The sequence below is a fragment of the Athene noctua genome, chromosome 16 (genome assembly GCF_965140245.1).
Source record: "Athene noctua chromosome 16, bAthNoc1.hap1.1, whole genome shotgun sequence".
NCBI classification, from domain to species: Eukaryota; Metazoa; Chordata; class Aves; order Strigiformes; family Strigidae; genus Athene; species Athene noctua.
Genome location: NC_134052.1, coordinates 942,744 through 970,289, shown reverse-complemented (window position 1 = coordinate 970,289; position 27,546 = coordinate 942,744). Strand labels below are relative to the sequence as shown.

General features: G+C 52.6%; 2 protein-coding genes across 13 annotated transcripts in view; one reads left to right on the top strand and one right to left on the bottom strand.

Moving 5' to 3' along the window:
- Window positions 1-16,694, top strand: part of DLGAP4 (DLG associated protein 4) — a 180,242-nt gene extending 163,548 nt beyond the window's left edge. For all 10 annotated transcript variants that reach the window (XM_074920639.1, XM_074920645.1, XM_074920643.1 and 7 more), the window contains 6 exons: window positions 7,320-7,681; window positions 9,081-9,172; window positions 9,618-10,027; window positions 11,642-11,733; window positions 13,325-13,477; window positions 14,280-16,694. In XM_074920639.1, the coding sequence (XP_074776740.1) occupies window positions 7,320-7,681; window positions 9,081-9,172; window positions 9,618-10,027; window positions 11,642-11,733; window positions 13,325-13,477; window positions 14,280-14,495 (1,325 nt within the window). In that variant the 3' untranslated portion in view covers window positions 14,496-16,694. The remainder of the gene's footprint in view (window positions 1-7,319; window positions 7,682-9,080; window positions 9,173-9,617; window positions 10,028-11,641; window positions 11,734-13,324; window positions 13,478-14,279) is intronic.
- Window positions 16,695-19,932: 3,238 nt separating this feature from the next.
- Window positions 19,933-27,546, bottom strand: TGIF2 (TGFB induced factor homeobox 2). 3 transcript variants are annotated; one of them, XM_074920213.1, is made up of 3 exons: window positions 27,506-27,546; window positions 25,919-26,157; window positions 19,933-22,564 (listed from the first exon to the last, which is right to left on the bottom strand). In XM_074920213.1, the coding sequence occupies exons 2-3, from the start codon at window positions 26,120-26,122 to the stop codon at window positions 21,986-21,988; spliced, it is 783 nt and encodes a 260-aa protein (XP_074776314.1). In that variant the 5' UTR covers window positions 26,123-26,157; window positions 27,506-27,546; the 3' UTR covers window positions 19,933-21,985. The 3 variants fall into 3 exon arrangements, with proteins under 3 accessions (XP_074776314.1, XP_074776313.1, XP_074776312.1); XM_074920212.1 differs by lacking the exon at window positions 27,506-27,546 and adding an exon at window positions 27,193-27,381; XM_074920211.1 differs by lacking the exon at window positions 27,506-27,546 and having other exon boundaries at window positions 25,919-26,245.

Genomic DNA, 27,546 nt, shown 5'->3' with positions numbered 1-27,546 from the left:
TGACTGGAGAACACAAATGGTTGTACAAAGTATTTTGTGGTGTGTGTTTATGGATGGAAGCTGTACTGTTAGTCTAAGAACACACAGCTGATGTTCAAGGAGACGCCTTTGCTTCTGTATTTGCATTGGAGGGGTCTTTGACTGTAATGTTTGAGGTCCTTCTCCTACAGATATGTCAAGTTCTTTTGTTTCAGTAATACACAGGAACTTACTGTGCTTGGCAGTGGTCAAGAAAGTGCAGGGGAGTCCCTTTTTTATTATTAATAGGTAGCAGATGAATATGTAGATGATAAATACTATCCTGCCAGCCTAGCTTTAGAGATCTGCAAGAGTGCTGTGACCCAGGGGGGATACTGAACCTGAACAGGAGCAACAGGTGATAAATCTTCAACAGCTCTGTGCTTGTTTGACCAGGACTTGCAAGTAATATCCCAGTTTGGGAAGCAAAGACCTCTTTGCACAGGTCTTTGTTTAATACTATAGCCCTTGCAAACATGGAAGCACTTGCTGCCCAGTGATGAGGAGGAGGCAGCTGTGTTAGCTTCTCTGGATAGATTGTGGTGGTGTAGGTGTTTCTCTTAAAGCTGAGAAGTTATTTCTTTTCCTTCTGGAAAAAAAATGCCAGATAGCTGAAACGTCTGCAAATCTGGTACAGTCTGTACCAACAGGGAGCTGAAGTATGGGTCAAGAACGTATGTGGGTTGGCTGGAGAGTGTTCCCAGAGGAAGCCAGTGTGCCTGAGTGGGAGGAATGGTGCTTGTAAGGGCGTCTCCCCTCTATGTGCTTACCTCACAGGTGAGTTGATACTGTTAACCACTTCCTATGGTTGTTTGGGTTGGGAAAAGTGACTTGGGTACAACTCTAAGTGAGGTCTGGTCATCTTCCATATTTGCTGGTAGGAACAGCTGCAGCTTGGGGTTTCAGGGTATGGCCCCAACTGCTTCAGTGGGAGAGATGAGCTGGCTGCCCCTCATCTCTCCTTGGGCTCTGCTGCAGACCCACCTTCCCTCAGTGTGACCTCTTTGATGTGCTCCCTGACATGACTGTGGTGCTCTTGCTTCTGGCTGGGAGTCCAGGGGGCTGGTGTGAGAGGGGTGCCCCATTGCGTGTGGAGAGGGATGGGGTCAGAGAGCCCAAGGCCTTGGTGTCTTTCCTGGAAACAAGTGTCTGCCTTCAGCTGGTTGTCTGGTGGGAAAAGCAACAGCCCACAGGCAGTGGGGTAGCAGTGGTCCCCTTGTCCCAGCTGTCACTCCAGCCATGCCCAGGCAGGCTGCAGGGCTTGGTGCTCTCCCCACTGAGCTGTGCTGCAGCCAAAAGCTGAGGACAAGTAGGGCATTAACAAGGGGAATGGAAGCTTGAATTTCTCCAATAACCTCCTTCAAAACTACTACGTGATTTGGATGTCTGGAGCAGGAGCCAGGCTGTCATGTGGCTGGGTTTAAGCAGGGAGGTGGAGATGCTTTTCCCCTGGTGCTGCTGCTTGGGAGGAGCGCCTGGAGCATGCTGTCATCTGGCCTGCAAGTATAGCCTGGCTTGTGGATCTCCTCTGTGATTATAAGGAAACAGCAGGTACTGTAAGCAAAGCTGAGGGCTGTGAGGAGCTGGTGAAGTGCTTGACTGTCAGAGAGCTTCAGAAGGGCTTTGCTGGGCTGGTCATTCTGTAGGTCTCTGCCATGGAGGCAGCACACAGTTTGGACTGTAAGGTGGGTGAGCTGCTCATTCTGGGATGCTGCTGCTGTTGGGGGTTCAGACTTCAGCTTGGTGGAGTGAGGACTGTGGCAGAAGGGCCCACAGCCCATCCCTGACTCCCCAGTTTAGTCATGGTCAGCAACATATTTCCCTGTTGGGTGCCTGTTTTTCTCTATGTAGTATCAAGGTGAGATTTTTTCTTTTTTTCAAAGATCAGTACTATAAGATTTATGAAGGAAAGCCACTGAGGGAGTAGGTATTTATAGCATTTCCATAAATAGTCTCTTTAAACGAATGCAGTCACTTAACTTTGCTTTCCAGGAGTGTGGTTTTGTTTAACCAGCGTAAAACTTAAAATTTCTTCAACACTCAAAACAGTCATTCTTTCAGAGCAAGAGATGGCATCTTCACATGGATTTCCCATCTTCTAGTTGGGGAATCCATGTGAAGAGTCCTATGACTAATAAAATTTGGGTAGGTTTCTCATCTATGCCTCTGATGTAAGTATCTTGACCTTCATTTTGCAGAATACTCAAACATCTTCTATACAAGCCAAATATGGATTCAAGGAGGCCTGTGTGCTGTAGCCATGGCCATAAAGGCTAGAAACATCTTGTTTTAGCAGAAAAAATAAGGTCTGAAGTGATTGCTGTGAACCATTAATAAAGATCAGTATTGTCTTCAGTAGCAGTTGTAACTGGGGATTGTTTTTACTTGGACACCCTACAAATAAAACATCCTGCAGTTCATTGTAGTTTCAGCCTTCAAGTGTTCTTCAAGCTGATGAAAATCAGAGGTCAGTCTGATTGGAATGTGGCTGTTTAGTTCCCTTCACTATTGAAAACTGCCTCTAAATGCAACTCCTTCCATCTGTGAGACCCTGTGGCAAACACAAGCCTGAAGACATGCAACCAAAATCTCCAAGGAGATAATGCAACTGATAGTGGTTCTCATTTGCTTCAAGATTATTGGGTTGTTTCATTTAAAAGACAAATGAGCTTGTCTTGTAGTAGGAGAGACTATTTCAGAGCATGTTGCTTTATGCATGAGGAAATGAGGTCATTTCAGATTTTCCCATGGAGAAAGGGGGGAATGCATGGAGCAGGAAAGTGATAGTCTGAGCCCTGCTGATGTTTGAGGGCAGTCCAACTTGCCTTCACAACTGACTGGCTTGGAACCTTTGAGATAATTTAACAAAAATGAGGATGGCTTGAATAGATCCTTGAAGTCACTGAAATGATTAGAAATATCACCAGCCTGTATTGAATCAGCAATAGCAACAAAATAAATGGGCACTTCATGCTAGATATACACTTGAGGGCAATTATGATATTTTAATCTAAAACCCAAATACCTTGGCTGTGATCTTGGCAGTGCTGCCAGGTACTGAGCAGGTGAGCACAGTCTGGTGGTACTTGAACAGGGGCCTCTTAAGGCAGTGCTGGATTTAATATTCTTTTGACTCCTACATTTAGTCTTTCAAGAAGCAAATGTCTGGTTCTCTGGAAGGAGAGGGGGAGGATCACAGCATGCCCAGCTGGTTTGGGGGTTAGGAGGGTTCTCCAGGCTAAGGCTCTGCAAACACACCTCTTCTGCCTGGGGCCACGTGAGTGGGTATTGCCCGAGCCCCTAGGAGCAGCAGGTAATGTCATGTGGAAGAGGCTAATTTGGAAACATGCTGCTTTCTAAAAATAATTATGCAAGTAAGACTATAAACAGACATCCCTTCCCACAAAAAATCAATCATCCACAGCACAGTTGTGAATTCTCATGACTTGCTTAAATAAGCCTTAGAAGTTCTATGAGCAGGAAGAGTCTAGTGCTGCAAAGCTGGAAGCTTGAGCAAAGCTTACAAATTTTCTTGTTCTTCTGTACCTTTTTGGAGTGTGGCTGATGTTCACAAGCAAACTTCGCTGATGGTGCTGCAGAGTAAGATGTGTACCTGTGCCAGCGTCCATGTGGATTGTAGTTCCATGTTACAGCACAAGCTGATTTTAAAATGTAATAGGCGATGACCTGCAGCAACTCAAGAGCAGATTCATACCCTGTTGAGCTGTAGCCCTTTGGAAGGGGTAAATCAGCAGCTGGAATGCCCCTAACTGGTGGGCTTGAACTCTGAGCCATGAGGGCGTGCTGCCTGCTCAGTTGGTCCGGTAACATATCCCTCCTACAGAAATACTGGGATGCTCTTGGCTTCCTCAATGTTTTATTTCTTCCCACAGATGCAAGAAACACTGAAACTTAGTTCAGACTTGTGTTGAGGGAGAAGGGCAGACTGTTCTAGATGGGCTGGTCAAAAGTCCCTGCTTTATGGTTGCAGAGGACTTCGGTGGGGTTAATTTGCAATTGCACCAATCAAAGCATCCTCAGTTCTTCAAGAGTCCTGATCTTTTTGTGGTTTTCATTTGCAGTGTTTCTTAGAGCTGTAGACTTGTTTTTATAGCTCACATAGTCAACCCTTTGACTACCTGTAACAGGGGTGGTATTTTGTTGGTACTCTATGGGGTTTTTTCTAGCAAAATCTTTGATGCTCTTCAGCTGAACTGAATGGCATGAAAGGATCCCCAGGAACAAGAGAAGGGGATGTTGCAGTTTCCCCCTGTATATAGAACAGCACAAACAGTATTCATCCTGTCTGTTGGTAGGTGGAAGGATGAATTTGGATCTAGTTTATTGACCCTGAACACTGCTAATCTTCCTCAGGAAACTCTGCTGCTTTTCTGTGCTGATGTGTTGCCCTCCCCTTGTTTTGACTGGCTGCAGTGCTTGATATCAGATACCAATTGATTTACTTTCCCCAATTACATTACAGCCCAGTGGGGTGTAAACAGCAGCTGGGAAACTTGAGCCGTGCTCCTGGTAAACATGAGAGCAAAACCACCACCCTGTTTTGGTCTGGCTCCAAGTGGGATGGTGTCACAGAGGCTCACTTGGGTGGCAGGGGACCCTAGGCAGCTGGGGTGCTGGGGCTGGGCACTCTCCCTGGAGAAGAACAGAGGCTGTGTGGAGTGGGAAAACAAGGTATTTAATTTGAGGGCCATACTGACGTGCTTTCTCCACTGCCAATTTGGGTGGCTCTTGCTTGTCCTAGATAATAGTCCTGGTACAGTAACACAAGGCAGCATGAGCACCCTGTGTTTTGGTGGTGTAGCAGCAGTCTGACAAGGGGTACTTCTGCAATTGTTCTGTTCAGGCTGCTCCTACACTGCTCTGTTGGAAAGGGCTGTACAAGACAGGGCATAAGACTTGGCCTAGAAATTGCTGTAGCTATTTAAGATGGTGCTCTCTGGTCAGACAGCCCTGGCAGAGTGACTGTGTGGGCACTTCCCATCCGTGGGGTGCCCAGTGCCTGCCTTCTCTGCAGCTGGCAGGGCTCTGGCCGCCTGCATCACTGGCAGCGTGTGCCTGTGCAGCTTCACTACGGAGGGCAGGATGGTGCCTGAGCACCCAAAGACCTGGACTGCTCTCGCACTCTCTAGTGCAGAGCGTATATGCAGTTGAACTTCCCTCTGTCCTCAGGAGCAGTGTCCTGCACCCGGGGCTGTTGGTGGCAGATGAGCTATTTCAGCACGCACCTGCGAGGCTGTTCAGCTGTACAGCCAGGGAATTTTTCTGTAATGGGGCAAAGCTCTTGTAGCTGTGCTCACACAAGGAATGCTTCCCCTGTCTAGCAGGCTGTGCTCTGTGTAGTGTATAATCAAGATTTCTGCTGTGAAGGCAGATAAACATCTGTAACCAGGAAAGTTTTAACTTAACTAAATCTACACCTCAGGAGGCTTTTGGGGATGTGCAGCAAAGAACATGGGGAAAGAGAAGGAGCAGTCGTGCAGTGACTGTTGCTTTAGCACCTCCGTGACTTCTGCTGTGCTGGCAGGTTTGTACGTTTGTACAATGAACCAGATGCTGTAAAGCAGCTTCCATGGGCAAAAGTCAGCTCTGGGGTGTAGTTCAACCTCTGCTGGCACAAGTGGTGCCATCTAATCTGGTACCTCTGAGGAAGGCATCCCAGTGGCAAGCTTGACTTTGGAGATGCTAAACACTTCTGAGCTGGTGCTGCTCAAGTATCTGCAGCAGGTTCTGCTGCTGTCCTGAGCACAGGGGCTTCTGCTCTGCATGGGGAAGGTGAGGTGGGACTGCCAGGTAGGATGTGTTATGCCTTGGAGTGGGACAGCGTTATATGTGATAAAGCTCCTCTGCACACCATGAAGGGGCTTGGAGACAACAGCAGGAGCGGGAGCCCAAATCCTACTCTGTTGGTACTGGGGTACTCCCAGCTCCACTGCAGAGGCCATCAGCCCATCACAGGGACAAGCAGGTACCCACAGTGGCGGGTGGGACCCCAAACCAAGAACCCCTGAACACTGACCACCCTGTCAAGGCCCTTCCTGGGGTCATCCCAGCAGAACCTCAGCCCTGGTGTCCCCAGTGTGACACCCACCACCATGAGCCATGGGGAGCAGCTCTCCAGATCACCTTTTAGACTAAAAGGGGTTGCTGCCAAGGCCTGGTACAAACTACATCATGCAGAGGAAAAGCAGTTTGGGATTGCATGGGGCTTAATGAGATATTTAGGGGATGAACCAAAGGTGGGACAAGAAAGGGGAGGAACAAGAGTGGGGAATACAGGGGTAAGGGGATAAAAGGGCTCAGTTGTGTGTAGGTAGGTGGCTGGTCAGTATGCTTCTGTGGCCATGCACTGCCCAGCACAGTCTGTCCTGTCTTGGACAGCAGCTGGAGTAGGACTTAGGCCTCAGGGGCTTGTATGTCCAGGGGTCAGGAACTGGGCAGACTGAGTGCAGCTGCTGCAGGATCCACCTTGTACATATATTTTCTCTAACAGACTTCCATCCTGTCAAGCCAGAGACAGAAGCAGGATGAGTCCATTGCTGGGGTCTGCATTCACGTGGGTGCTCTTCTGTGATCTGTGGCCAGCCATGTGTATATACGTACATGTAGTGGATACGTGTGCTCTGGATGTCTGCTGGGAGCACATCTTCAGCCTTACTACTGGCCAGATCTGGGGACATTGAACAGCGGCAGCCTCACTGCTCTTGGGTTGTTGCATCTAGATGATGTGTTTTCCTCTAATGCATAGCAGCGAGGTTTTTAAGGTACTTCATAAACTCTTGTTCCTACCATCAGCATCTAACAAATTTTATGGCTTCTTTCCATTTTTATAGGAAAAAACACCATCCTGGTCCAGACACTGAAACATGTCAACTGATGGAACAAAGAGCTGAGACACTTGGCTGTACTAGGACACTAAAACATAGGGTTTAGCCAAATAAAAATTCCCCAACGTGGAGGCTTACACCTGCCAAACCCTGTAGCATTCTTGGGAGGCTTTTCTATACCTCTTCTCCATTTCCAGCCTTTCAAACATCACGGTATTCCTTTTGACTTCTTTTGCAAGCTAGCTGGCTCTGCCTTCCGCTTCCCCTTACGCTTTGGTTTGGGTTACCCAGTGTGAGCTGCTGGCTGTAGGCTGTTTCTGCATTTCTGCCTCCAGCTTCCACTTGGAGGCTCCTCTTGGATGTTGTGACTGACCTGCTTTTTCTTTCTCTTCTACTGTATCTCTCTCCCCAATCTGTCTTTTGCATTCTCCGTTCTTCCCACCTCCATTACTGCAGGTTCATCATGCCTAGTGGCATATAAAAAGACTCCACCTCCTGTCCCACCTCGGACCACATCAAAGCCGTTCATCTCTGTCACTGTGCAGAGCAGCACTGAATCGGCGCAGGACACCTACCTGGACAGCCAGGACCACAAGAGTGAGGTGACCAGCCAGTCGGGACTCAGCAATTCTTCAGACAGCTTGGACAGCACCAGGACACCCAGTGTGACGAGGGGAAGCGTCGTGACTCCAGCAAGAGAGACTCCAGAGTTACCTCAGAAAAATGCAACTTTGAAAAGTGACAAAGGGACTCTGACTAGCGAAGAGCCTAAAGTGGAGAATATCCCTAAAAGAAAGCTGTCGTCTATAGGAATACAAGTATGGAACAGTTTGTTCTCCTTTGTCCTAAGGAATGTCCTTAACCCATCCATTTAGCGTGTGCATTTTGTGTGACCAGGTGTGCATCTGAACTCACTTAGAATAGCACAAGACATTAACTGCCTTGTCAAACTAACTTTCTGTGTTCCCAGGGGTAAAATACAGCAGAAGTTTTCCATAACAGACCAGAAAGAACTAAGTTCTTTACAGTACAAAATTAAAATGTTTCATAAAGCAGTGGGACCATGTTAACTGGGTGAGTCCCTCTAAAGAAGTCTTTTGCTGCTCGGATGCCAACACTGAGCCTGTGCTCTGTACTGTGTATTACTTAACATCAATCTGCTCCTTGTCCATCATGGTTCTGGGGACAACTTTCTTCGAGAGGTGGGCCCTTTTACTTGACATAGCATGGTCTGCTGCAGTGTGAAATGCTCCCAGGGCCATAGGCAGGAGGAAGCAATTCCTTGCTGTCACCTGTTCCCAGCAGGTTGCTGCTTCTCTTTCTGGAAGCATTTTTAAACTCTGTGGGAACTGATAGAAATGAGTTGTTGATTATATAGTCAAACGAGAACCCACTGAATAGTGTAAGTCCATGCTTTATTCAGCTAAACATAAGTCATCTGCAGTTGTATGCTCTTCCTGCGGACAAGATTTCCCAGTTACAGGTGGCTGACTGCTCCGAACCCTTGTTTTGTCCCAAAGGGCTGGTTCAGTGCTGCAGGCTATTACCTGCGGAGAGGAACCTGAACATTTGGGCAAGTCAAAATGCAGGATCTGTGCCTTGAGCCACTGTGTGTGTGTGCACCAAGTAAGATCTCCGTAAGGCTAGCAGGCCTGTTAGGTACATGTGGTAGTGAGGGCTTTTCTGCAGTGCCAGTGGGGCAGAACACATGCTGAAAGGGCAGCAAGGCAAGAGAACTCACACTGAAGAGGCTGACTGCCTTCCTCTCCTCTTCCTTTTCTGAGCTGGTTCCCAAGCCACCTGCTCCATGGCCTGGATTTCCTTCCTAAAACCTTCTAACCCTCTTATCCAGAACTGTGGAGGGTATCAATCCCTGTGAGAGAGGAAGCTGGGTTTTGCTGTCAGTCTTAATCAGATCACTGCCCTCTCTTGAATCTCTTGGCCTTTGCTTTGGTCAGATGCCACAACCATGCAAACAGTGGTGGATGGCATTGCTGAGTGCTCTTAGAGCAGATATCTGGCAGCAGCCTGGCAGGATACAGTCCTCATCCCTAAGTGGAAGCAGACCTGAGCCTTGTGCCTCTCCTAAGACAACCCTCCAGTTGGTGTGTGGTGTCAGCATGCTGTGTGTGTGTGCAGCACTCCTGGTGTACTAATGTGAATTCCAGCAGCAAGTTCTTGTGTCTGTTTTTGTCTGTATTTTTTTTGTTTAATAAGGTTGACTGCCTTCAGCCAGTGGCAAAAGAGGAGCCTCCTCCACCAGCCACCAAATTCCAGTCCATCGGGGTACAGGTAGAGGACGAGTGGCGGTAAGTGAAAGACGCAAGCTTTTGTAGTTTCCTTTCTTTTAAATCGCACTTCCCCCACTTTTGCTTAGACCTTCTTCCCTTCTTTGTTCCAATATGAGTGGTGTTGAATGGGGGCCCACGGAGAGCTCTTCCTCCACAGCACATACCTGCTGCAAAAAGCACTTGTTTTGTAAACAGCCAAATCAATGGGAGTTTGAAATTAAAAGTACAAGATGTAATTATAGATGTGCGTCAGTCCTCTCATCTGAATGGCCTATTGCAGTAAGCAGGCAACCTTATAATTTTGTCTGTCTGAATGTATGGTGTGTGTTTGTGTGTGAGGAGGGGCAGGGCGGGCAGGGTGAGGCTCATCTCCAGGCATAATAAACAAATGCATTTCACTGTCAGTGTGTGAGGCCAGCCACGTTGAGTTCTGCTATTTAATGTTTGCTTTTGATCTCTCTAGAAACAGCCACTCTCGCAGTATGTCCTCCAAACAGGACACAGACTCTGACACACAGGAACCTAATAACTCTAGCTGTAAATCATCTGAGAGAAGCCTTGCTGAGTGCCCCCAACACAACAACTCTGTTGGTGTTGATGCCACTACCAGGCAACCAGCCAAGCCCTCACAGATTAAGAGAAACCTCTCCTATGGAGAAAACAATGACCCAGCCCTTGAGCCTTCCTCTCTCCCTCCTCCTGACCCCTGGCTTGAGATGTCCTCCACCTCGCCATCAGAACCCACACAGCCAGGAGCCTGCCGGCGGGATGGGTACTGGTTCCTGAAGCTGCTACAGGCAGAAACAGAGCGGTTAGAAGGCTGGTGCCGCCAGATGGACCAGGAGACCAAAGAGAACAACCTCTCTGAAGAAGGTAGGTGTTGTCTGGTGTCCAGAGGCTGACTGGAGTAGCCTAGCAGCTCCTTCCTTGAGAAAGAGTTGTAACTGAGTGTTGGATCAGCTTTCTGCAGTTAAATTGCTGATAGTCCCAAGAGAGACAGAACATGGAGATGAGTATGGGACAAGGAACACTTTTTTTCTTCTTTGGAAAGGATAAGGTGACTTCCTGTAGCAAATGGGGTAAGAAGTAATACTGTGATACAGTGTGTAAGACTTGCAGGGGATGGTGCATGTTCTTGGACATTCAAAACTGCTAAAAGCTTAAATGGATTGCTTTCAGGGAGGCTGTATTCAATCAGGCAGGTGAAAGCTTAGTTGGCAGAACGCACACGACTTCTGGGCTTGTTTGATCTGTTGAATCTGTGGACTTCACAGCAAAGAGGAGGTTTCTTCATATGGGAAAGCTTTGTGCTAAATACACCAAAAGCACATGCACAGGGAACACAAGCAACTTGATTTTATTGGGTTCAGTCCCAGTTGGGTTGTTCAGTTATTTTCAAATGAGTTGGCAAAACCTTTGCTTCTTGCAGTGGAAATCATGCCCATGGTGCATACAGAGTGACAGAAGTGGGTGACCAGGCTGCAGAGGGCAGAATCTTTGTTTTGAGTCTGATTATTTTTTTAATATCTGAGAAAGGTGAAATAATGGTGAGACTCAGTTACAGTTTACTGCTAGGGCTTGGGGGAGCTAATCTCTAATCCTGTTGCTCTCAAATGCTGCACTAGCTGCCCAGCCCTTCTTTTGCCTGTGGCAAGAGTGCTCTGGCAAGAAAAGACACCAAGGCCAATGTGGCATTAATCTGTGACCCCAAAGAACAGTCTCCTAGTAGATTCTGTAACAGAACTTAGTGAGTATGGAGAGAGCCCAGTTTACACTTGTCCCATCAAGATTGATAAACATTCAGAACTGATTCAGTAGGTGCAGCAGCAGACCAAAGAGAAGAGGAATCAGTTCATCCCTGTTCACAGTGTAGCTGCATGCACGTGGGTCTCTCAGCTGTGCCTTTGGAAGGGGAAAGCCCATACAGTGTTTATCCATTAATGAGCAGAGGAATGCTGCCATGCCCAGAGGCTTCTTGGAAAACCCACTAAGAGCAGCATAAAGCCCTAGCCTGCCAGTATTAATCACTTCTGGTAAATGGAGGTTGGAGACAGTTTTGCCCCTTGCTGCCTTCACCCTGTGCATGCGTGGAAGAGCAGGTTATGATCTGCAATCAGGTGCCAGCAGATCTGCTCAATGAGATTGTGCTGGTGGCTTGTCTGATAGGCTGAAGACAGTTTAAGGTACTTTCTGCTAATTCTGATGTTGTTATTCTCAGTCTGGCCTGCTTTTGGCCTGTTCTAGAAGGAGTAATAATAGATGGCAAAGACAGATGCAGATTATAGTTTCAGTACATCTTCTTTCCCTGAGAGCAGTTAGTTCCTTGGGGATCTCTGAAACACCTTTTCTAATGAATGAAGAGTCTTTCATTGTTCCATAAACACTCATTCATTGCTGCATTTAATAGTCTGTTCAATTGAGGTTTAATAGACTGTTCAACTGAGGTTGTGTTGGTTTTTTTTGTGGTTTTTCTTTCTCCCCCCATAGTCCTAGGAAAAGTCCTGAGTGCAGTGGGCAGTGCACAGTTACTAATGTCACAGAAGTTCCAGCAATTCCACGGCCTCTGTGAACAAAACTTGGTGAGTCTGGATCTATTTCTTCTGGTTTTTGAGAGGGGGGATGTACCTGTTTCAACAGCACTACAAGAACATGGTCAGGCATTAACAAGCTACTGTCACTGTAAAAAGAAAGCCAGTGCAGCTGTAGCCTACAGCCTGACCACCATGCCATGCTGCTGATTTAAAATGGCAGCTGAGCCAGTGGGAGGCTGATTGCCTCAACCTCTCTAGTGAACAGGCAGTGCTCGAGCTGTGCTCTGCTCAGGGATGAGTGTTTGCAGTTCCTTTTGGTGCTTACCTGAGCACAGAGGAATTTTCTTCAACTGCTACTCAGGGCATGCTGAATACACTGAGTCTCTCTGTGGGTCTGAACTGTCAACTCACCATAATGCTGTGTGTCCTGGAAACTACCTCTTTAGAAGTAACAAGAAAGGGCTTTTTGAGGTGAACCACTGAGGTTTTGCCAAATAGGGAGGAATGTTTGGAAAGTCTACTGTTCATCTTCAGACGTGCTTGCTTTGTATGTAGATTAAGTAGATGGTAAAACTGTCCCAACAGGATTGTCCCCCACTGGTCACAAAGCACTGTTTGAATCTGATCCCTTCGAATATAATGCAAGGTTTTGCCCTCGCTGGGAGCTGAACAGGGCTAATGTGGGGATGGATGGGAATCTGTTTTGTTTTTCCCCTCAAGCTTTATCATGGTGTAGATTTTGCAAACCTTGGAGGTGGATTCCCCTTTACTTGCAAGAAAAGCCTTAAAGAAACTCGGGAAGGAGCAGGGGGTGAAATGCTGAGCATCTGCTTGCTGATCTCTGGCTGATCACAGCTGAGACTAGCAGCAACACACTAGCTGCCAGGCTTTCAACAGAGCTTTGTGCTGAGGCCTCCCTTTGACACTTTGTTCTGAGTTGCTCGGATCTGATCCCGTGCTTTCCTTAGACAATCCAGGCCTATGATAGCAGTTCAGATGTTTCAGAACTGGGAAAATTGTGTTCTTGGAAGAAACAAGCAATTTAAAATTTTTCAACCTAGCCTGAGAAATACTGATACTTTCAGATTGGGGGGGTGAGGGGTGGGGGTTGTGTAGCAAAGTAATTTAGCTCATGAAATACATTGGCTTCTTTGGATCACTGTACACTGGTGTGCAAGTTCTCCAGATGTTGGAACTGTGCTTTGCATTATGTTGTGTCTGTTTCTGTTACTACCCACCCTGGAATCAGGATCCCTGTGTAAGAAACCAGTGTTCTAGCTCTGAATCACATGCTGGGGACCTTCAGTTGGAGGTTACTGCTGTGGGGTTAGTGCTAGCTGGGGAAGCCTTGGGGAAAACGGGAGCTAGTGCTTTCTGCTACAGAGAATGTCTTTTTTGGGATGCTTTTTCAGGCTCCTATAGGAGAAATACTTCCTGATCTTTGCAGAAATAGTTTTGACTGTAAATGATGGCATTGTGTGTCCACATATTTAGGGTTGGTGTCTCATATGGGTTCTTGACATTTCAGTTGTCAGGCAGGTAGACTTAACAGGGGTGAATATGTAGGCTGTGCAGACTGCTCTGCTTGTCAGGAGGGCTTATTGTTTCTGAAAGGCTTTCTTTACACTTTCCCTTCTAGAACCCTAATGCCAATCCCAGACCCACAGCCCAGGACCTAGCTGGGTTTTGGGATCTCCTGCAGTTGTCCATTGAAGACATCAGCATGAAGTTTGATGAGCTGTACCACCTGAAAGCTAATAGCTGGCAATTGGCAGAGACACCGGAGAGAAAGGTGAGTGTGGGGCAGTTGAGGGTGGCCAGAGCACCTTGTGGGGCAGTAGAGGGTGGCCAGAGCACCTTGCAGACATTTCAGGTATCTGAGATTTATTTGTGTCTGCAAATGGAAGATCTCTAGGGCCTTTGCCATCTTGCACGTGTGCAGTGTAATCTCACAGCCTTGCAATGCACCGAGACCATTCCTCTTGAGTAATAGTGGAAACAATTTTGTACAAGGGGAAAAAGTGTTAAAGATAGAGAGAGACCAGAGTGATGAGTGGTGGTATATGCTTAAAGCAGTGGTACAGAGGCCTCTAGTGTTGCAAGCACTGTATGAATAGGTTTTAAGTATTCCTGGTGTCTGAGTAGTATAAAAAACACCTACTTGAACCTTTTGAAAATGTAGCACAGGCTGTGTCCCTGGGCCAGGCTGCCTGACCAGACGTGAGGGTAGGAAGGAGGACTATGGCTCTGGGCAGGGTGGCATATTGGAATTCTGCAGTTCTGGATCAAGTTCAGTCTTTGTACTGCCTGTGCTGTGCTCTGACATATAGTTGGGCCAGACATGGTCTGCAAACTCTAGTCCACTTCGCAGAAGGCCTCTATGCCATGAAATGCAATATGGCACATTTCTAGAAATTGGGGAAGCTGATTTTGATGAATGTCTTGCTCAAGAACTACTCCTGCTGCTTCTTCCTGACACTCTGCCTCACTGCTTAGTCTGTCATGCCATGAGAGTCCCTGCCATATCACAGAGCAAGCTTCTGTATGTGCATTTTTATTTTATGTTTGGGTTTTTCCTTACTGTCTCCCTAAAGGAAGAGAAAAAACCACCCCCTCCAGTGCCAAAGAAGCCAGCCAAGTCCAAAACCCAACTGAACCGGGACAAAGTCTCTGATTCAGACAAGCAGCGCCAGGAAGCTCGCAAGCGTCTTATGGCAGCCAAGCGGGCTGCCTCTGTCCGGCAGAACTCGGCCACGGAGAGCGCAGATAGCATCGAGATATACGTACCCGAGGCACAGACCCGCCTTTGAGCAAAGGGGCAGAGGAAGGAACCGTGTGGTTTTTATAAGTCATTAAAAAGGAAAAAAAAAAGGTTCTCTCTAAACTAGTGTGATTTATTCAGTCTAGAGACAATGAGCCATCCTTGAAAAGGGCTCCTGAGTTGGCTTTTTTCTCTCAGCTTTAAGTAATGAAGATTTTAAAAAAAAACAAAAAACAAACAAACAAAAAAAGAAAAAATACCCCTTGTTTTCTCACTGGCTGTGGTGTTGCTGAATGGACTGAACAGACTCCTGGAAACTCCAGCCCCTCAACTTGGAACTTCAGTCTTTTTACTTGTTCTATCTAATGAGAATTATTAGCTTGTTTACAAGAAGAGGACAAGAAAACATGAAGCCTTGAGCACTTGCCATGCTGTGTTCTTCCTCCTCCTCAGTTCTGTTCTTCCTTCTCATTCTTTATTTTTTCCTCCTGCTTCCTTTCTCCCACCCTTTGCATGGCTTTGTTTACCGTGTTAGAAATAACCTCTTTTCCACAGAGCTCCTGAAGAGAACACCCATTCAGTGTGTACTACTGTTGCACTCTGCTAGCAAGCAGCCTTTCTTGGGGTTTTTTTTGTTTTCCTTTTGATGGGGATACTGGGGTGGGGGGAGGATGGGTGGGCAGGGACAGGGCAGTGGGTTTGTATTCCTTTGTTTTATTGAAGTGAGAGGATGACAGGGTCTGTGGAATGTAATGCAGAGTTGTTGAAATGCAGCCCAGAAGCAAATGTGCAATAAACTGGCAAAGGGAGAAGGGACAGTGCCTGGCTGGCTGATCCTGAGAGAACAGTACCTTATTCCAGGCACAGGAGGGGACCTGAAGGACCACAGAGCAACTATGGGCATGATCCACACACGCTTCACTTTGATTTTTCTCCTTTTCCCTTTACAAAGTTATTTTCCTTGAATTGCTTGTTGAGAAAGAAGCTGCTACACTGGGGGACCTGTTTCAAAGTGGGCTGGGGAGAGTGTAATGGTATTTCAGGGTGGGAGGACTGCGTTTTGTACAAAGAGGAAGGCACAGGTAGCTGGTGGTAGGCTGCCTGCCTGTATGTATGTGTACATATGCACATATACACTTAGTAGTACCTGTACATTTAATTCATACACACGTATACATGCCCATACGCACAGTGCAGATGGTGTACTAAAACCACCTTGGTGAGAATGGGCATATGTATAGCATATATTTTTACATGTACTATATCTAGATGTGTGTAAAAGTGTGTGTAAAAATATATACCCTGTGTGTAATCAGATGACTATTTTTTCCTTATCTCCCTGCTCTCTGGGTAGAGGAAGGATTGCTAAATATTTTTTAGCCCATTTTCCCCTTTGTAAGTCTCCTTTTCCATCTGGCTTCTTGAAGTCAGAACTGCCACCCCCTCAGAATAAGCATTTGGCCCCATCCTGAGTGATCTTGCTGGAAATTTTTTTTTTTTTCTTCACTTGAATGAGTTGGGAGATTGTGTGCTACTTTCATGGGCTGGGGGTAGAATTCTAGAGAAGTTTCAGTGAGGGTGTTGGTGATCCAGAAGGCAAAAAATAAATAAAAGTGAAATCCTGAATGATGTCTGAGTGACCATTGTATAGTGTCCAGTGTTGTCCATGCACAGGTGCTCTCAGATTTTTGCCTGCCTACCATAAACTCTCAAACACGGAATTAGATTCACGTCAAAGCTTGGCTATAACATAACTCAAATTTGGCATTGGTTGTGATCTTTGTGGGTAGAGACACTGACATGTTGGCTTGCACTGTCAGGTTTTTGGGGAAGAGATTGTAAAGATGCAGTTTTAGAGAGCTCTAGCATTGAAATTGGGAACAGCAGGAAAAGGTGATTTTTTTTTTAATTTTTTTTTTTTCTAACTTCTCCAAAAGTGGCTGCTGCTGGAGAGCTGGCCTGGAAGGCTGCTGTCTCTGGGGCTGGCAGTCTGTAGGCAGCAAATGAGTTGTCAAATGATCTTCAATCCCCTGGGCTGGGATGACTCTTCATGGCTGGTGGCTGGCAGCGGGCCCGCGGGCTGCAGCCGGGATGGGCGAAGGGGTGTGCGTGCGGCTGTTCGGAGGGAGGCTGCGTAGCGGAGGGGCGTGTGTGCGCCTGCCTGACTCATTTTGTTTCCTGCCGCCTTGGAGGAGAAGAACTTACAGCAGCAAGGACAGCTGGCTGACTTACCATAAAAAAATAATAAACAAATGCAGTCTTAATTTATAGCTGCCTGCAGTCTCTCTCCCTCTTTATTCTCAGCAGTGGTATCTGTGAGTGGTTGGTAATGGGACTCGTTTGTCAGCTATTGGCAGCCGGGGGGTAACTGACGGCTGCTCCGGGGAGGGGGCGGGCCGGGGCAGTGCGGGGCAGGTGTCCTGGGCGGAAGTCCCGCCCTCCCGCAGCCTCATAGGCCATTTGCGCAGGAAGCCCCGCCCTCAATCAGGTAGTCTACGGTGACTGGCTGGCAGGACCACTCCCCCCTCCCACTGATTTACCTACACAAGCCCATCAGACCAGAGGGCCCTTCCCCTGATTTTTATCTATTTCACACCTCTGGGTTTAGGGCCGTATGTATGGAATCTCTACAACTTTATAAATGTGCATATCAGAATCACCTAGGCTGGAAAATACCTTGAAGATCCTCTAGTCCAACATCTGTTAAAATATATCTGTCTACACAGATAGAGGTGTCCATCTGAAAAAAGTTATACACGCCTTTATAGAAATAATTCCATATATGCATACACTGTATAGAAACGTATGTATTTTTATATCTGAGCAATTTGGGGTCCAAAGGAAGCGAGCAGCCAATCACGGGGCTGCCTGAGAACACGTGGGTATGACGGTGCCAAGGGGTGGCTGTCAGCCAATCACAGGGCTGTATGACGTTTAACAAAATGGCTGCTCCCTGCTCTAAAATGGTGGGTGAAACAAAATGGCTGCCCCCTGTGCAGGTAGGTGGTGGGCCTTCCCTGTCAGATGTAGAAGCTCGGCAGCCCGGTAGGCGGGGCGCCCGGTCCTTCCAGCCAATCACGAGAGACCCCTCTATCGCTGGGGCAAATGGCCGGGAGGGGGCGGGACTGCTGGCGGGAGCGGTGGGCGGGGCCCCGCGGCCCCCGGCGGTGAGAGGGCGGGGTGGCGGGGCCGGCCTCGGGCCGCTGCCCGCTGCGGCGAACCCGGCAGCGCCGCCGGCCGTGGGCGCAGCTGGGCCCGGCGCCACCCGCTGCCCGCTCGGGGCCTGCGGTGAGGGGAGGGCCGCGCCCAGGCGGAGCTTCTCAGCGCCGGCAGGGACAGGGTCGGCCCCCGTCGTGCTCCTCGGGCAGCAGCGACTGACAGGACGGACCGAGCCGGTCCCGCGGCCTGGGCATCACCGGGACAGGCCCCGGCTGAGCCCGCGCTGGGGCTTTGCGTGAGGTTTGTGCCCTGGCCGGAGAGCTGCAGCAGGCGAGGTCTCGCCGGTGGAATGAGAGCCGCCGCCGTGCCAGCTGTGTCTGCCCTGGGCTTCGCGGGGAACAGCTGCCTGCTCCGCGCCGCCATCCTCCCGCGACCGCCATGTGTGCCGCTTCCTGCCGGGCTCGGTGGCGCCAGCTCAGCACTCTGCTCAGGTCCAGCACCCCGGGCAGCGCTGAAACTGGGGGGGTATGGAGCCGGGCTGGTGCATGCCCTGAGGAGCACTGCCAGGGGAGCATCTCCCGGCACTATCCAGGTAAGAGGAGCACAGCAGGAAGGAGGGGGGGGTGTTTGTGCTGCTGCTGACCACACATCCCTGGGGGATCGGAGACCCTTGTGATGCATAAATTTACCTTCTGGTTGCGCTGGTTTGGGGCACAGCATGACGCCCTGCACTGCCTCCTCGCCCCAGCGACGGGAGATGCAGCAGCTAGGGAGGCTCTCCTGAAGCCTCATCCCTACGTGGGTATTTTCAGGGCAGTATTGGCTGTGGCACGAGAAATAGGAAAACATCACATTAACGATGCTTTTCTGCGCTCAGTGTAATGGCTCATCATACCCAGGGCAGGGGGGCTGCAGGGCTGGTGGTGGTCAGCCAGCAGGACCCCTCCTGGGAGCACACATCCCGGCTGCTGCCCTTGGAGGTGCTGGCGGGGGGGGCAGAGCTGAGCCTCACCCCAGGTAACGCCGCTCAGCGCCGCGCCGGGGGGTGAGGATGCCAGCTGCCCCCCTCCCAGCACTCTCCTTATGCCTGCGGGAAATGCCCACCCATCGCCCCGTGACAGGGTGTGCTCCTTCCCCATGGAGGCCCGTGCAGGCCTCTGAGGCTCTGCCCGACTTGCCTGCAGGTCCCCAGTGCCTGGCCAGGGCAAAGGCACCTCTCTACAGCTCCGAACCCTGAGGTGCTACTTGAGGCCACAGGAGGGGCAAGCAGAGCTGGGGGCAGGCACTAGCTGTGTTTTACCCAGCCATGACCCCGCGCTGCTGTGCAGACCATCACCCCCAAGTTGTCCTGCCCTGGCTGAGTCCTGGCTCCAGCCCCTAATCCCCACCAGGAGCACTAAGTGCCAGCAGCCCACGCAGCATGGGGGACACCCTGTTGCTATTCCTATCACCAGAGTTGCCATGGGCTTTCCCTGAAGCTGCATGAGTGAATGCATGAGGCTGGGCTCCCAGTGCCAGGGAGGGTGCACAGACCCTGGGGTCACCCTACACCACAGGGAAGCCAGGGATGATGGGGCTGCAGGGCTTGAACGGGTGCTAGCCCCCACTCCAGCAGGTATCCATCCCAAGGGAAGCAGGACATCAAGCTGGCACAGAGACTATAACCCTGAGCTGGCACATGTAGAAGGCACTAGCAGATGAAATATCAGAGCACACACTCCCAGCACACACAAGAGGCTGGCAAATCCCCAGAGCAGTGCAGGAGCAGCCACAGCAGCCTGAGCCCAGCCTTGCTGCAGCTCCCGTGCTGCCACTATCCATGCCAGCAGTGCAGCAGCTGTGGCAGAGCAAGGCGGGCTGGGGCTGCTGCTCCAGAAGAGCTCTGGAAGACCCCTGCCCACTTCACAGGGTTCCTGACCCTGGAAATGGTGTGCAGTAGAGCCCCACTGAGCTGCTTTCTTTTTTCCTTTGCCAAGGGGCTAGTAGCACTGCTGTCTCCCTTCTCCAATGTCCGCCAGGAGGAGGGAAGACAAATGCATCAGCCCTCTGCTGCTGCCAAATGCCTTCTGGCTCCCAGACACCGGGATCAAATGCTGTGGGAAGTGAGCACATCAAACATCAGACCAAATGATGGCAGGGCAGGCGCAGGCCCGTGCCAGGCACTGGGCCCATTTTTTCCACACCCAGCAACGTTCCTCAGACCTCTTAAGCTGCTTTGGCTGAGTGTCAGGAGGTGGGGGCTGGTGGTGAGGGTGGAGCAAGTCAGCCACCCACAAATGACATAGTCCAGTCTCACACAAAGTTCATATTTAAAAAAAAAAAAAAACAAAACTAAAAAAAACTTTTATTTGACAACAGAAGAACAAACAGAAAGATATTTAAGTAGTTCTTTTGCTCCATAAATTTCATTCCAATAATCCCTGCCCTCCCCACTCTTTCTGGTCCATCCCTAGGGCAGCAACACCAGTCCCCGGCACAGGCACAGCTGTAGCACTCCTGCCCTGGGGGAGGAAACCACTTTGGTTTGACTGGGGCAAAATAAGTGGAGGAGACTAAAAAGCCTCACCCTCCCCTGGGGGAAGAAACAGAACTGCAGAGGGTGACCAGGCAAAGGGCTACCTAGAAATAAGGAAGGGAGTCCTAAAACTCAGGGCTTTCCCTACAAAGGAAGCAGAGGGCAAAGGCTGGACATGAGGAAGGGGACGTTCACAGCCACGTGGTGAGCATCCATCTGGAGTGGTTCGTCTGCCCAGTTGGGCAGTGCTGGAGCCCTACAGGAACTCTGCTCCCCTGCCACCATCTTGCTGAAGAAAAGTCAGCCCCCAAAATCAGTGCTTTTCCCTTCCACACCCCATCATCCTGCAGCGTGCTGCTCCCCCAGCACCGCTGGCTCCAACCACTGCAGAGCACCAGATCCTGTGGACATTATTATCTCTAGTCATGCAACTTAATAATCAGGCTAATTACCTAGGATTAGTGTTTCTCAGGATAGATAACATAGGTGCGTACGTATCGCTATTTAACTTACATTTTACAGTGAAACAGCAGTATCTCAGTCCCAGGACCAGCACAGCACCCAGGCTCAGTGACAGCAAGCGATGCCCAACCAGGAACTGCCCCAGAGCCCCAAAACCCACCGCCAGGCCAGGCTGGGGGGGCCAGGCCAGGCTGGGGGGGCCAGGCCAGCTCCCAGCAGACACCAGCTTGTCACTAGAGGTCCCCAGCACCGCACAGCCAGGCACAGCCCCGGGAGCAGGAGCGGGAGGGAGGGGACAGGGCAACGGGACTCCATCCCTCCGTGTTCCCAGGGCAGGTCATCAGCACTTGGCTGATGAGAGAACTCAGCTTTCCAGAACTGCGGTCTGCAGGCTGCGAGCACCATGCTTGCACAAGAACACGCATGCCTATGCCCGCAACACACCTCTTTCCAAATGTTTTTTTTTAAAAAAAGAAAATAAAGACGTTGGATACAAAATTTCACAGTCTCAGCTTTGCATCTGCCCCCAGCAGCAGCCTGCTGTCAGCGTCTCACAGGCTCTGCAGTGTGCTCTCTGTTCTGGGACACAATGTGCACGTATTCAGCAGGAATTCAAGAGAAACACGGGGAACTTGTGGAAATGCTCATAGAAGAAAAAAAAAATCATATAATAAATCACAATTAAAGGGAAAATGTTTCAACAAAAAGTTGCTAAACAGCACCATAGAGATTTCTGCTGGCTGTATCCATAACACCCTAAAGCAGAAGAGGAGGGTCCCATGTTTTCCATGTGAAAAAACGCCACAGACTTCAGGCTTCCAGTTCATCTGTCCTTTGCCCTTCCCCGGGCAAAGCAGGGCTCCTGTCCAGCACAAGGTACCAGAAAGGTCCTCCACAAACAAAAGGGGAAAAAAAAATGGGAGGGAGGGGCTAAAAGATCAGATATCTGGGAGAAAAAGCTTTTCATCCATAGTCCTTAAAACAGACACCAACTTTAAAAAAAATAAATTCTCTTTTTCTCTCCCTGAAGAAGCAGTGTTGGCTGGACCCTTGTTTACAGGAGAGAGAAAAAGAAGTCAGCAGGTTTTCCAAGGGGAACTCCGCAGTAACCGTCAGTCGCAGCAGGGAGAGGTCAGTCAAGCTGCAAAGGTCTTTTCACAACGGCCGGATGGCACCATTCTGGAGTATCCTGGGAGGTGGGGGTGCCTCCCCAGCGAGAGGATGGCAGGGTGGAACAGTCCTTCCTCTCCCACCATGGCTGATGCAGAGACCAGAGCCCCTGGAAGGGCAGGAGTCCGCTTCTGAGATGAGCTGGTCGGGGGGTGCAGGCAGACGGGTGGCAGGAGGCTGGGAGGGTCCGGCACCCCCATGGAAGGGCACCCTGTGGGACCTGGCCCAGGGGGTTATTTGGGGATGGAGGCTCCCGGGGGCTCAGTCTGGGGCAAGAGGGGCAGCTGCCCGCCCTGCCGCTGCGACTCTAGCTCAGCCGCCTTCTGCAGCGCCACCTCCACCAGCAGCTGGAAGCTGCTGAAGTCGTCACCGAAGAGCTCGGGGGGCGTTGGGGGTGGTGTGTTGAAGAGTCCACTGGTGGGGCTGGCCGCCTCAGCCCGGGCCAGCAAGGTCACGGTGCTGCCAGTGGCACCCAGCGGAGCTTTGGGGTCCGGCTCTGCTCGTGGCGGGCCGGGGGGCTTCTCCCACTCGGGACTGTGGGCGCTCACCACCGCCAGGTTGCTGCCCAGCGCCTGGGCAGGGTGGCACAGTACCTGCGGGCACACGGACATCGACAGCACCTTGGAGGCCCCCGCGGCCGTCACGGGCGGTACCACCAGCACCCCAGAGCCAGCAGCAGCCCCCCGCGGCAGGGCCACGTCACCAGCTTTGCCCCCTCGGCGGGAGATGGTGAACTGGTTGGGGTCCTTCCCATCCTTGCGCAGCATGTCAGGGAGCAGCCGCCTCCTGGCGTTGATGAACCAGTTGCAGATCTGGGAGGAGAGAGGGAGGCAGTGCTGTCAGCCCAGGACTACAACGCACGCACAGCCAGGCCACCAGAACCCCCACCCCGGACCCAGCAAGCAGCACCCGCATGCCCCAGCCCCACAGGTCTCCCTCACTCTCCAGCCCTGCACCTCCTTCCCCGTGGGGCTCCGGAGAGGCAGAGCCACTCCTGGCAGGGGTTTCCCAGCCACTCACGGAAACCCCAGCGCTGGCTGCTTCCTGCCTGGCACCGCCTGCCTGGGGCGGCCCCTTCCTCCCTGCACCCTTGTCCCAGCTGCAACACTCCCACCCAGCCCTGCCAGCCCACCCCAGTGGGGACAGTGCACGGCCACCAGCCCCCCCAGCACTGGCTCACCACACCAGCACACTGAACAGAGCCTGGGCCGAGCCACCCATGAGCCAGAGCAAGGCTGCAGAGAGCCGCCGGGGCTGCCATGGCTCTCGAGCAGTGCTGCCCACTCCCCAGGGAAGAGTGGGCTCCACACTCTACCCCCACAGCAGCCCTTAAGTCCCAGCAACTGACTGCAGGTCAACAGCAGGACAGCAGCATGGATGGAAAACCCTAAAAGCAGCAGCTCGAAGGGCTGCAGCCCCCATCACCTAAGGCAGGGATTGTGGCTGCATCAACACCTTCCTGTGCCTCCTGCCAAGGGCTGAGGTTACAGCTAACTTTAAAGGCTCTTCCAGCCATCTGCACACCAAAGAGGCAGAGCTCTGCAGCTACACCTCTGGAAGCCCTTCAGAAACACAGCAGCCATGGATTCAGCCATGGCCATGTATTGTTTCAGCATCTTTATGTAAAATGCTACATTAAAATAACTGCCTTCTTCCTAGAAAACGATCAGAAGAGAATAAATCCGGGGGAAAAAAAAAAAAAACACACAACCTGATCTTTCCTACACTTTCTTAAGTGCTACTTAAAGTATTTCCCCCAAGGAGAGACCTTACCACAACTTCAATTGCAGCAAGATTTCAGTTGTATTTTTTAAGACAATATTTGGCATTTAACACCCTCAAAATAGAGCAGTCTCACCCCCTTTTCCCCTCCAAACACCCTCCCCTCTTCCAAGCCTTCACCGAGCTCCCTCGACGTGATCTTGTGATCCCACGTCCATCAACCGCTGTAATCCCCAGAGGACTGAACTCCCAACAAAAAGCCCAACCAACTCCACAGCACTGAGAAGCCCCCCCAAAATCCTGCTGATCCCCTTCCAGCATACCCTGTAGAAAACGTGGCACGGAGACAGGCACACGCAGCCACTGGTGACACCCCAGGACACCACATGGCGTCCCCTACCTGGGGAGCTGGGATATGCCTCGGCTTTGAAGTAAGCAGCTTCTTTTTTTCCCTTTTTGAACATACCCATCACTTGGCCCCACCACCAGCGCACACATCTGCAGCATCTGTCCCCACCACTGCGGCAACAGCAGCAGCCCCTCTGTGAGGAGGAAAAGCCCATCCCCGCAGGAGGGCACAGGCTTGGGAACCTGCTGTGGTCGGAGAAGCCTCACCAGGAGCAGGCACCACTTTCTCACCTCCCAACCTTCTGCAAATAAGTCACATGGCTTCCCACCCTCCCAGGAGGCCCCAAATTGCTGCACGCCCCATCCCTGGCTGCTCCCACCTGGCTCCAGCTCCCCAAGCCATCGGACTGGGGAGGGGGATGCACAAATAAACAACCAGGGGGTGCCTGGCCAGCAGCTGCGGCAGAGCCCTGTGCCTGAGAGGCTCCTGGAGGGGTTGGATCGGCACTGACCCCGCAGCCACTCCAGCCTCGCCATGGAGTGTCCCACACCTCCGCCCCAAGAGGCTTCTCGTCAGATGGAGCAGCCCCCGCACCATCACCTCAGACTGACAGAAAGCCCTCAGCTGGCCCCGGGAAACACCCCCGGGCTGGGACCCCCTGCCTGGGCAGCACCGGGGCAGCCGCCTCAACCAGGCACACGCTGGCTGCAGGGGGGCCCATGGGACAGACAGCAGCCACACACAGCAAGGCCACACCTCAGCACAAGCCCAGGGGCCTGGCAACACCCTCCCCAGTCCCAGAGAGCCCAGGGCACAGAGAGCCGGGCACCCACCGCTCCCACTGCCTCAAACCCCTGTGTGCCAGGCACCACTGTGCCAACCCCAGTCCAGGACAAACCTGGACTCCCAGAGCCCCAAACCCACCACTGCTCCCCCCAACACTCTGACTCAAGCCCTCCCAGGACCACCAGCCTCCCCCTGGAGCAGCTACCCAGACACAAATCCATCGCACAGGCAGCATTTCAGGAAATACATTAGTATGAGAAAGTTTGCCTTACCGGCCAGGAAGAAGAAAACCAGGCGGCCACTGCCCACACACCAGCGCATGGGCCGTGGCCAGGATGGCTGGCCAGGACTGCGCTCAGCCAGGAAGGGAAAGGAGCCAGAGGTGCAGAAGAAGCCCCAAGGAGACGAGCTCAGCTGCAAACCTGATGGCCCTCGCCTGCTCCCCTCCACACAAGAGCTGCTTCCCACCCCACTGTGCCCCCAGAAACAGAGCAAAGACCCCACTCACCTCCCACCCTGCCAGGCTGGGAGAGGGGTGACAGGACCCTGGGTGCACAGGGGTCCCCCTGCCCAGGGGCTGCTGGCCTTCACATGGCTCAGGGGAGCAGACAGCTGCAGGCAGGTTCTCCCTGCCACCCTACCAGCAGGCAGGATGACAAGAAGGAAGGAAAGGCACGGCCCACCCCCCTACTAGCCAGGGCTCCGGGCTAGGCACCCACCACAGCACCGTAAGGAGAACATTAGCCCACAACTCAAGCAGGGTGGGGGACTCCTGCCCAGGAGCCCTCAGCTGGCCTGGGCTCCCCTTAATGTAACTGGTGTAACTGGTGTCAGGTGGACCAGCCAGTACTTAGTGCTGCTAACGGCTCACCTGCAGCCAAAGCCCAGCTCAGCTTCTCCTTCTAGTACAGTTGTCCCCTGCCCAGTTCTGCATGTAGGAGGGTGGTAGCCATAGCCCCTTTGCTGGGGGGTGCCCAGGGAAAAAGGATAAAGCAGCACCCCCTTGAAACTCTCCCACCTGTGGTAGCTTTTACTAACAACAGGGTATAGCTTAGTTTGTCCCCATCCCAGTTCCTCTATCTTCTGGCCGGTCAAAAATCTCTGCTCCAGTGCTGCCATGACACTGGTCCCTGGGGCTCAGACCTCCCTCAACCACATGCAGGTGGCTTTGCTTCCCTGCTTGCTGTTCCCTCCCTTGCCCCCTCACTGCCCTGCAGAGGCAAGTGGTTCCAGTGTGCTGAGTCCTTTGGGATCTTCAGTGGGATTCTCCCAGTCCGGTGTCCCCAGCGTGTGGGGAACTGGCTCCTACCTGCAGCACAGAGAGGCTGGTCTGTCCCGAGAGGCTGAGCTTCTCCTGCTCGGAGGGGTAGGCATTGAAGCGGTGCTCGTACAGCCAGTCCCGGAGGATCTTCACCGACTCCTTGGGGAGATTGCCCCTTCTCTTCCTCTTGTTGGACAGCGAGGGGTCCGGGGATGTGGCGCTGTCGTCCTCCCCGAGGTCACTATCCGACATGGTGGAGCTGCCTGCAGATCTCTCCTGGTGAAAGCCTGGCAAGGTGGAGACCAAAGAGCTGCCATCAGGCAGCGTCCCGGCCGGGGTGGGGGGGACGCGCAGCCACATACCCGCTCCCCCCCTCCCGCCTCGAACGGGGGGGGCTCACCCCCTCCTCACCCGGCCGAGGAGGGGGGATAATACAGAGGCAGAGCCCCCCCCCCCGGGGGAGGAGAAGCTCCAGGCACCGGCAGAGACAACAGCCCACCCACCCCCCGGCACTTCGCTTTGCCTAAACAGAGCCCCCGGAGGGCTGCGGAAACGGCTCCGGCGTGAGCCCCGCGCACGCAAGCGGGGTTCAGGGGGAGCCACTCGCAGCGGGCAAGAAAAAAAAAAAAAAAAAAACAAGCATTTTGGGGGGGGGGGGAAATTAAGAAAAAAAAATCTTGGCAGGAGAAAAAGACAGGGGCTGGAAAGTCGGAGTTGCTTCGGGGAGAAGGAACCACGCGGGGTCATTGTGCGGCGGGGATGGAGGCGGGGGGCGGCGGGGGCGGCTTCCCCGCGCTGCTGTCACGGGCCGGGGGCTCGGCTCGGGGGTGCGGGCCGGGCCCCGACACCCCCCGGCCCCGCCGCCCCCCGCCGCCCCTCCGGCCGCAACAGGTAGCGCGGCGCGGGGGCCCTGCCGCCGCGGACACAAAGCCGGGGGAAGCGGCGAGCCCCGGCCCCCCCCCGCCGCCCGGGGAGGCGAAGGAGAAAGAAAGAGAAGCTGGAAACTCGCCCGCGGCCCCGAACCGCGCACCCCCGCAAACGGCGCAAACCGGCCCCAAAACAGCCCCGACCAAACAAACAACACTGGCCAAGTTAGAAACGACGCGGAGAGGGAACAAAACCCACCCGAGCGCGCCCACCCGCGACTCCCACAAACTTTTCACGCCGGGGGCGGCTCCCGGCCCGGCCCGGCCCGCACAAAGGCGGCGGGGCCGCGCTCCGCTCCGCGCTGCTCTGCGCCGCTCCGCGCTGCCCGGCCCGGCCCGCCGCGCCCGCACCCGCCGGGACTCCATGTTTGCCGCCCGCCCCGGCTGCGCTCTTACCCCCGGGCCGCCGCCGCCGCCGCCTCGGCCCTTGCATGGGCCGCCCCGGGGTCGCGCCGCCGCTCCGGTGCCGGTGCCGGGGGTGCGGCGGGACCCTCCCGCGGCGGCGGGGCGGGCGGCCGAGGCGCAGCGAAAAGTTTTGGGTGGGCGGCGGTGACAGATGCCGAGACAGAGTTCCCTTTGTTCCCGAGGAGGCAGGATCTCGGCCGGGCCCCCCGCCCCCGGCCCCGGCCCGCCCGCCCCCGGCTGTCACCGCCGCGGCACCGGGCAGCGGGCACCCGAGCCCCCGCCCCGCCGAGCGCCGGGCCGGTACCTGGCGGCGGCGGCACCTCCGCCCGGAGCGGCCCCGCGGCG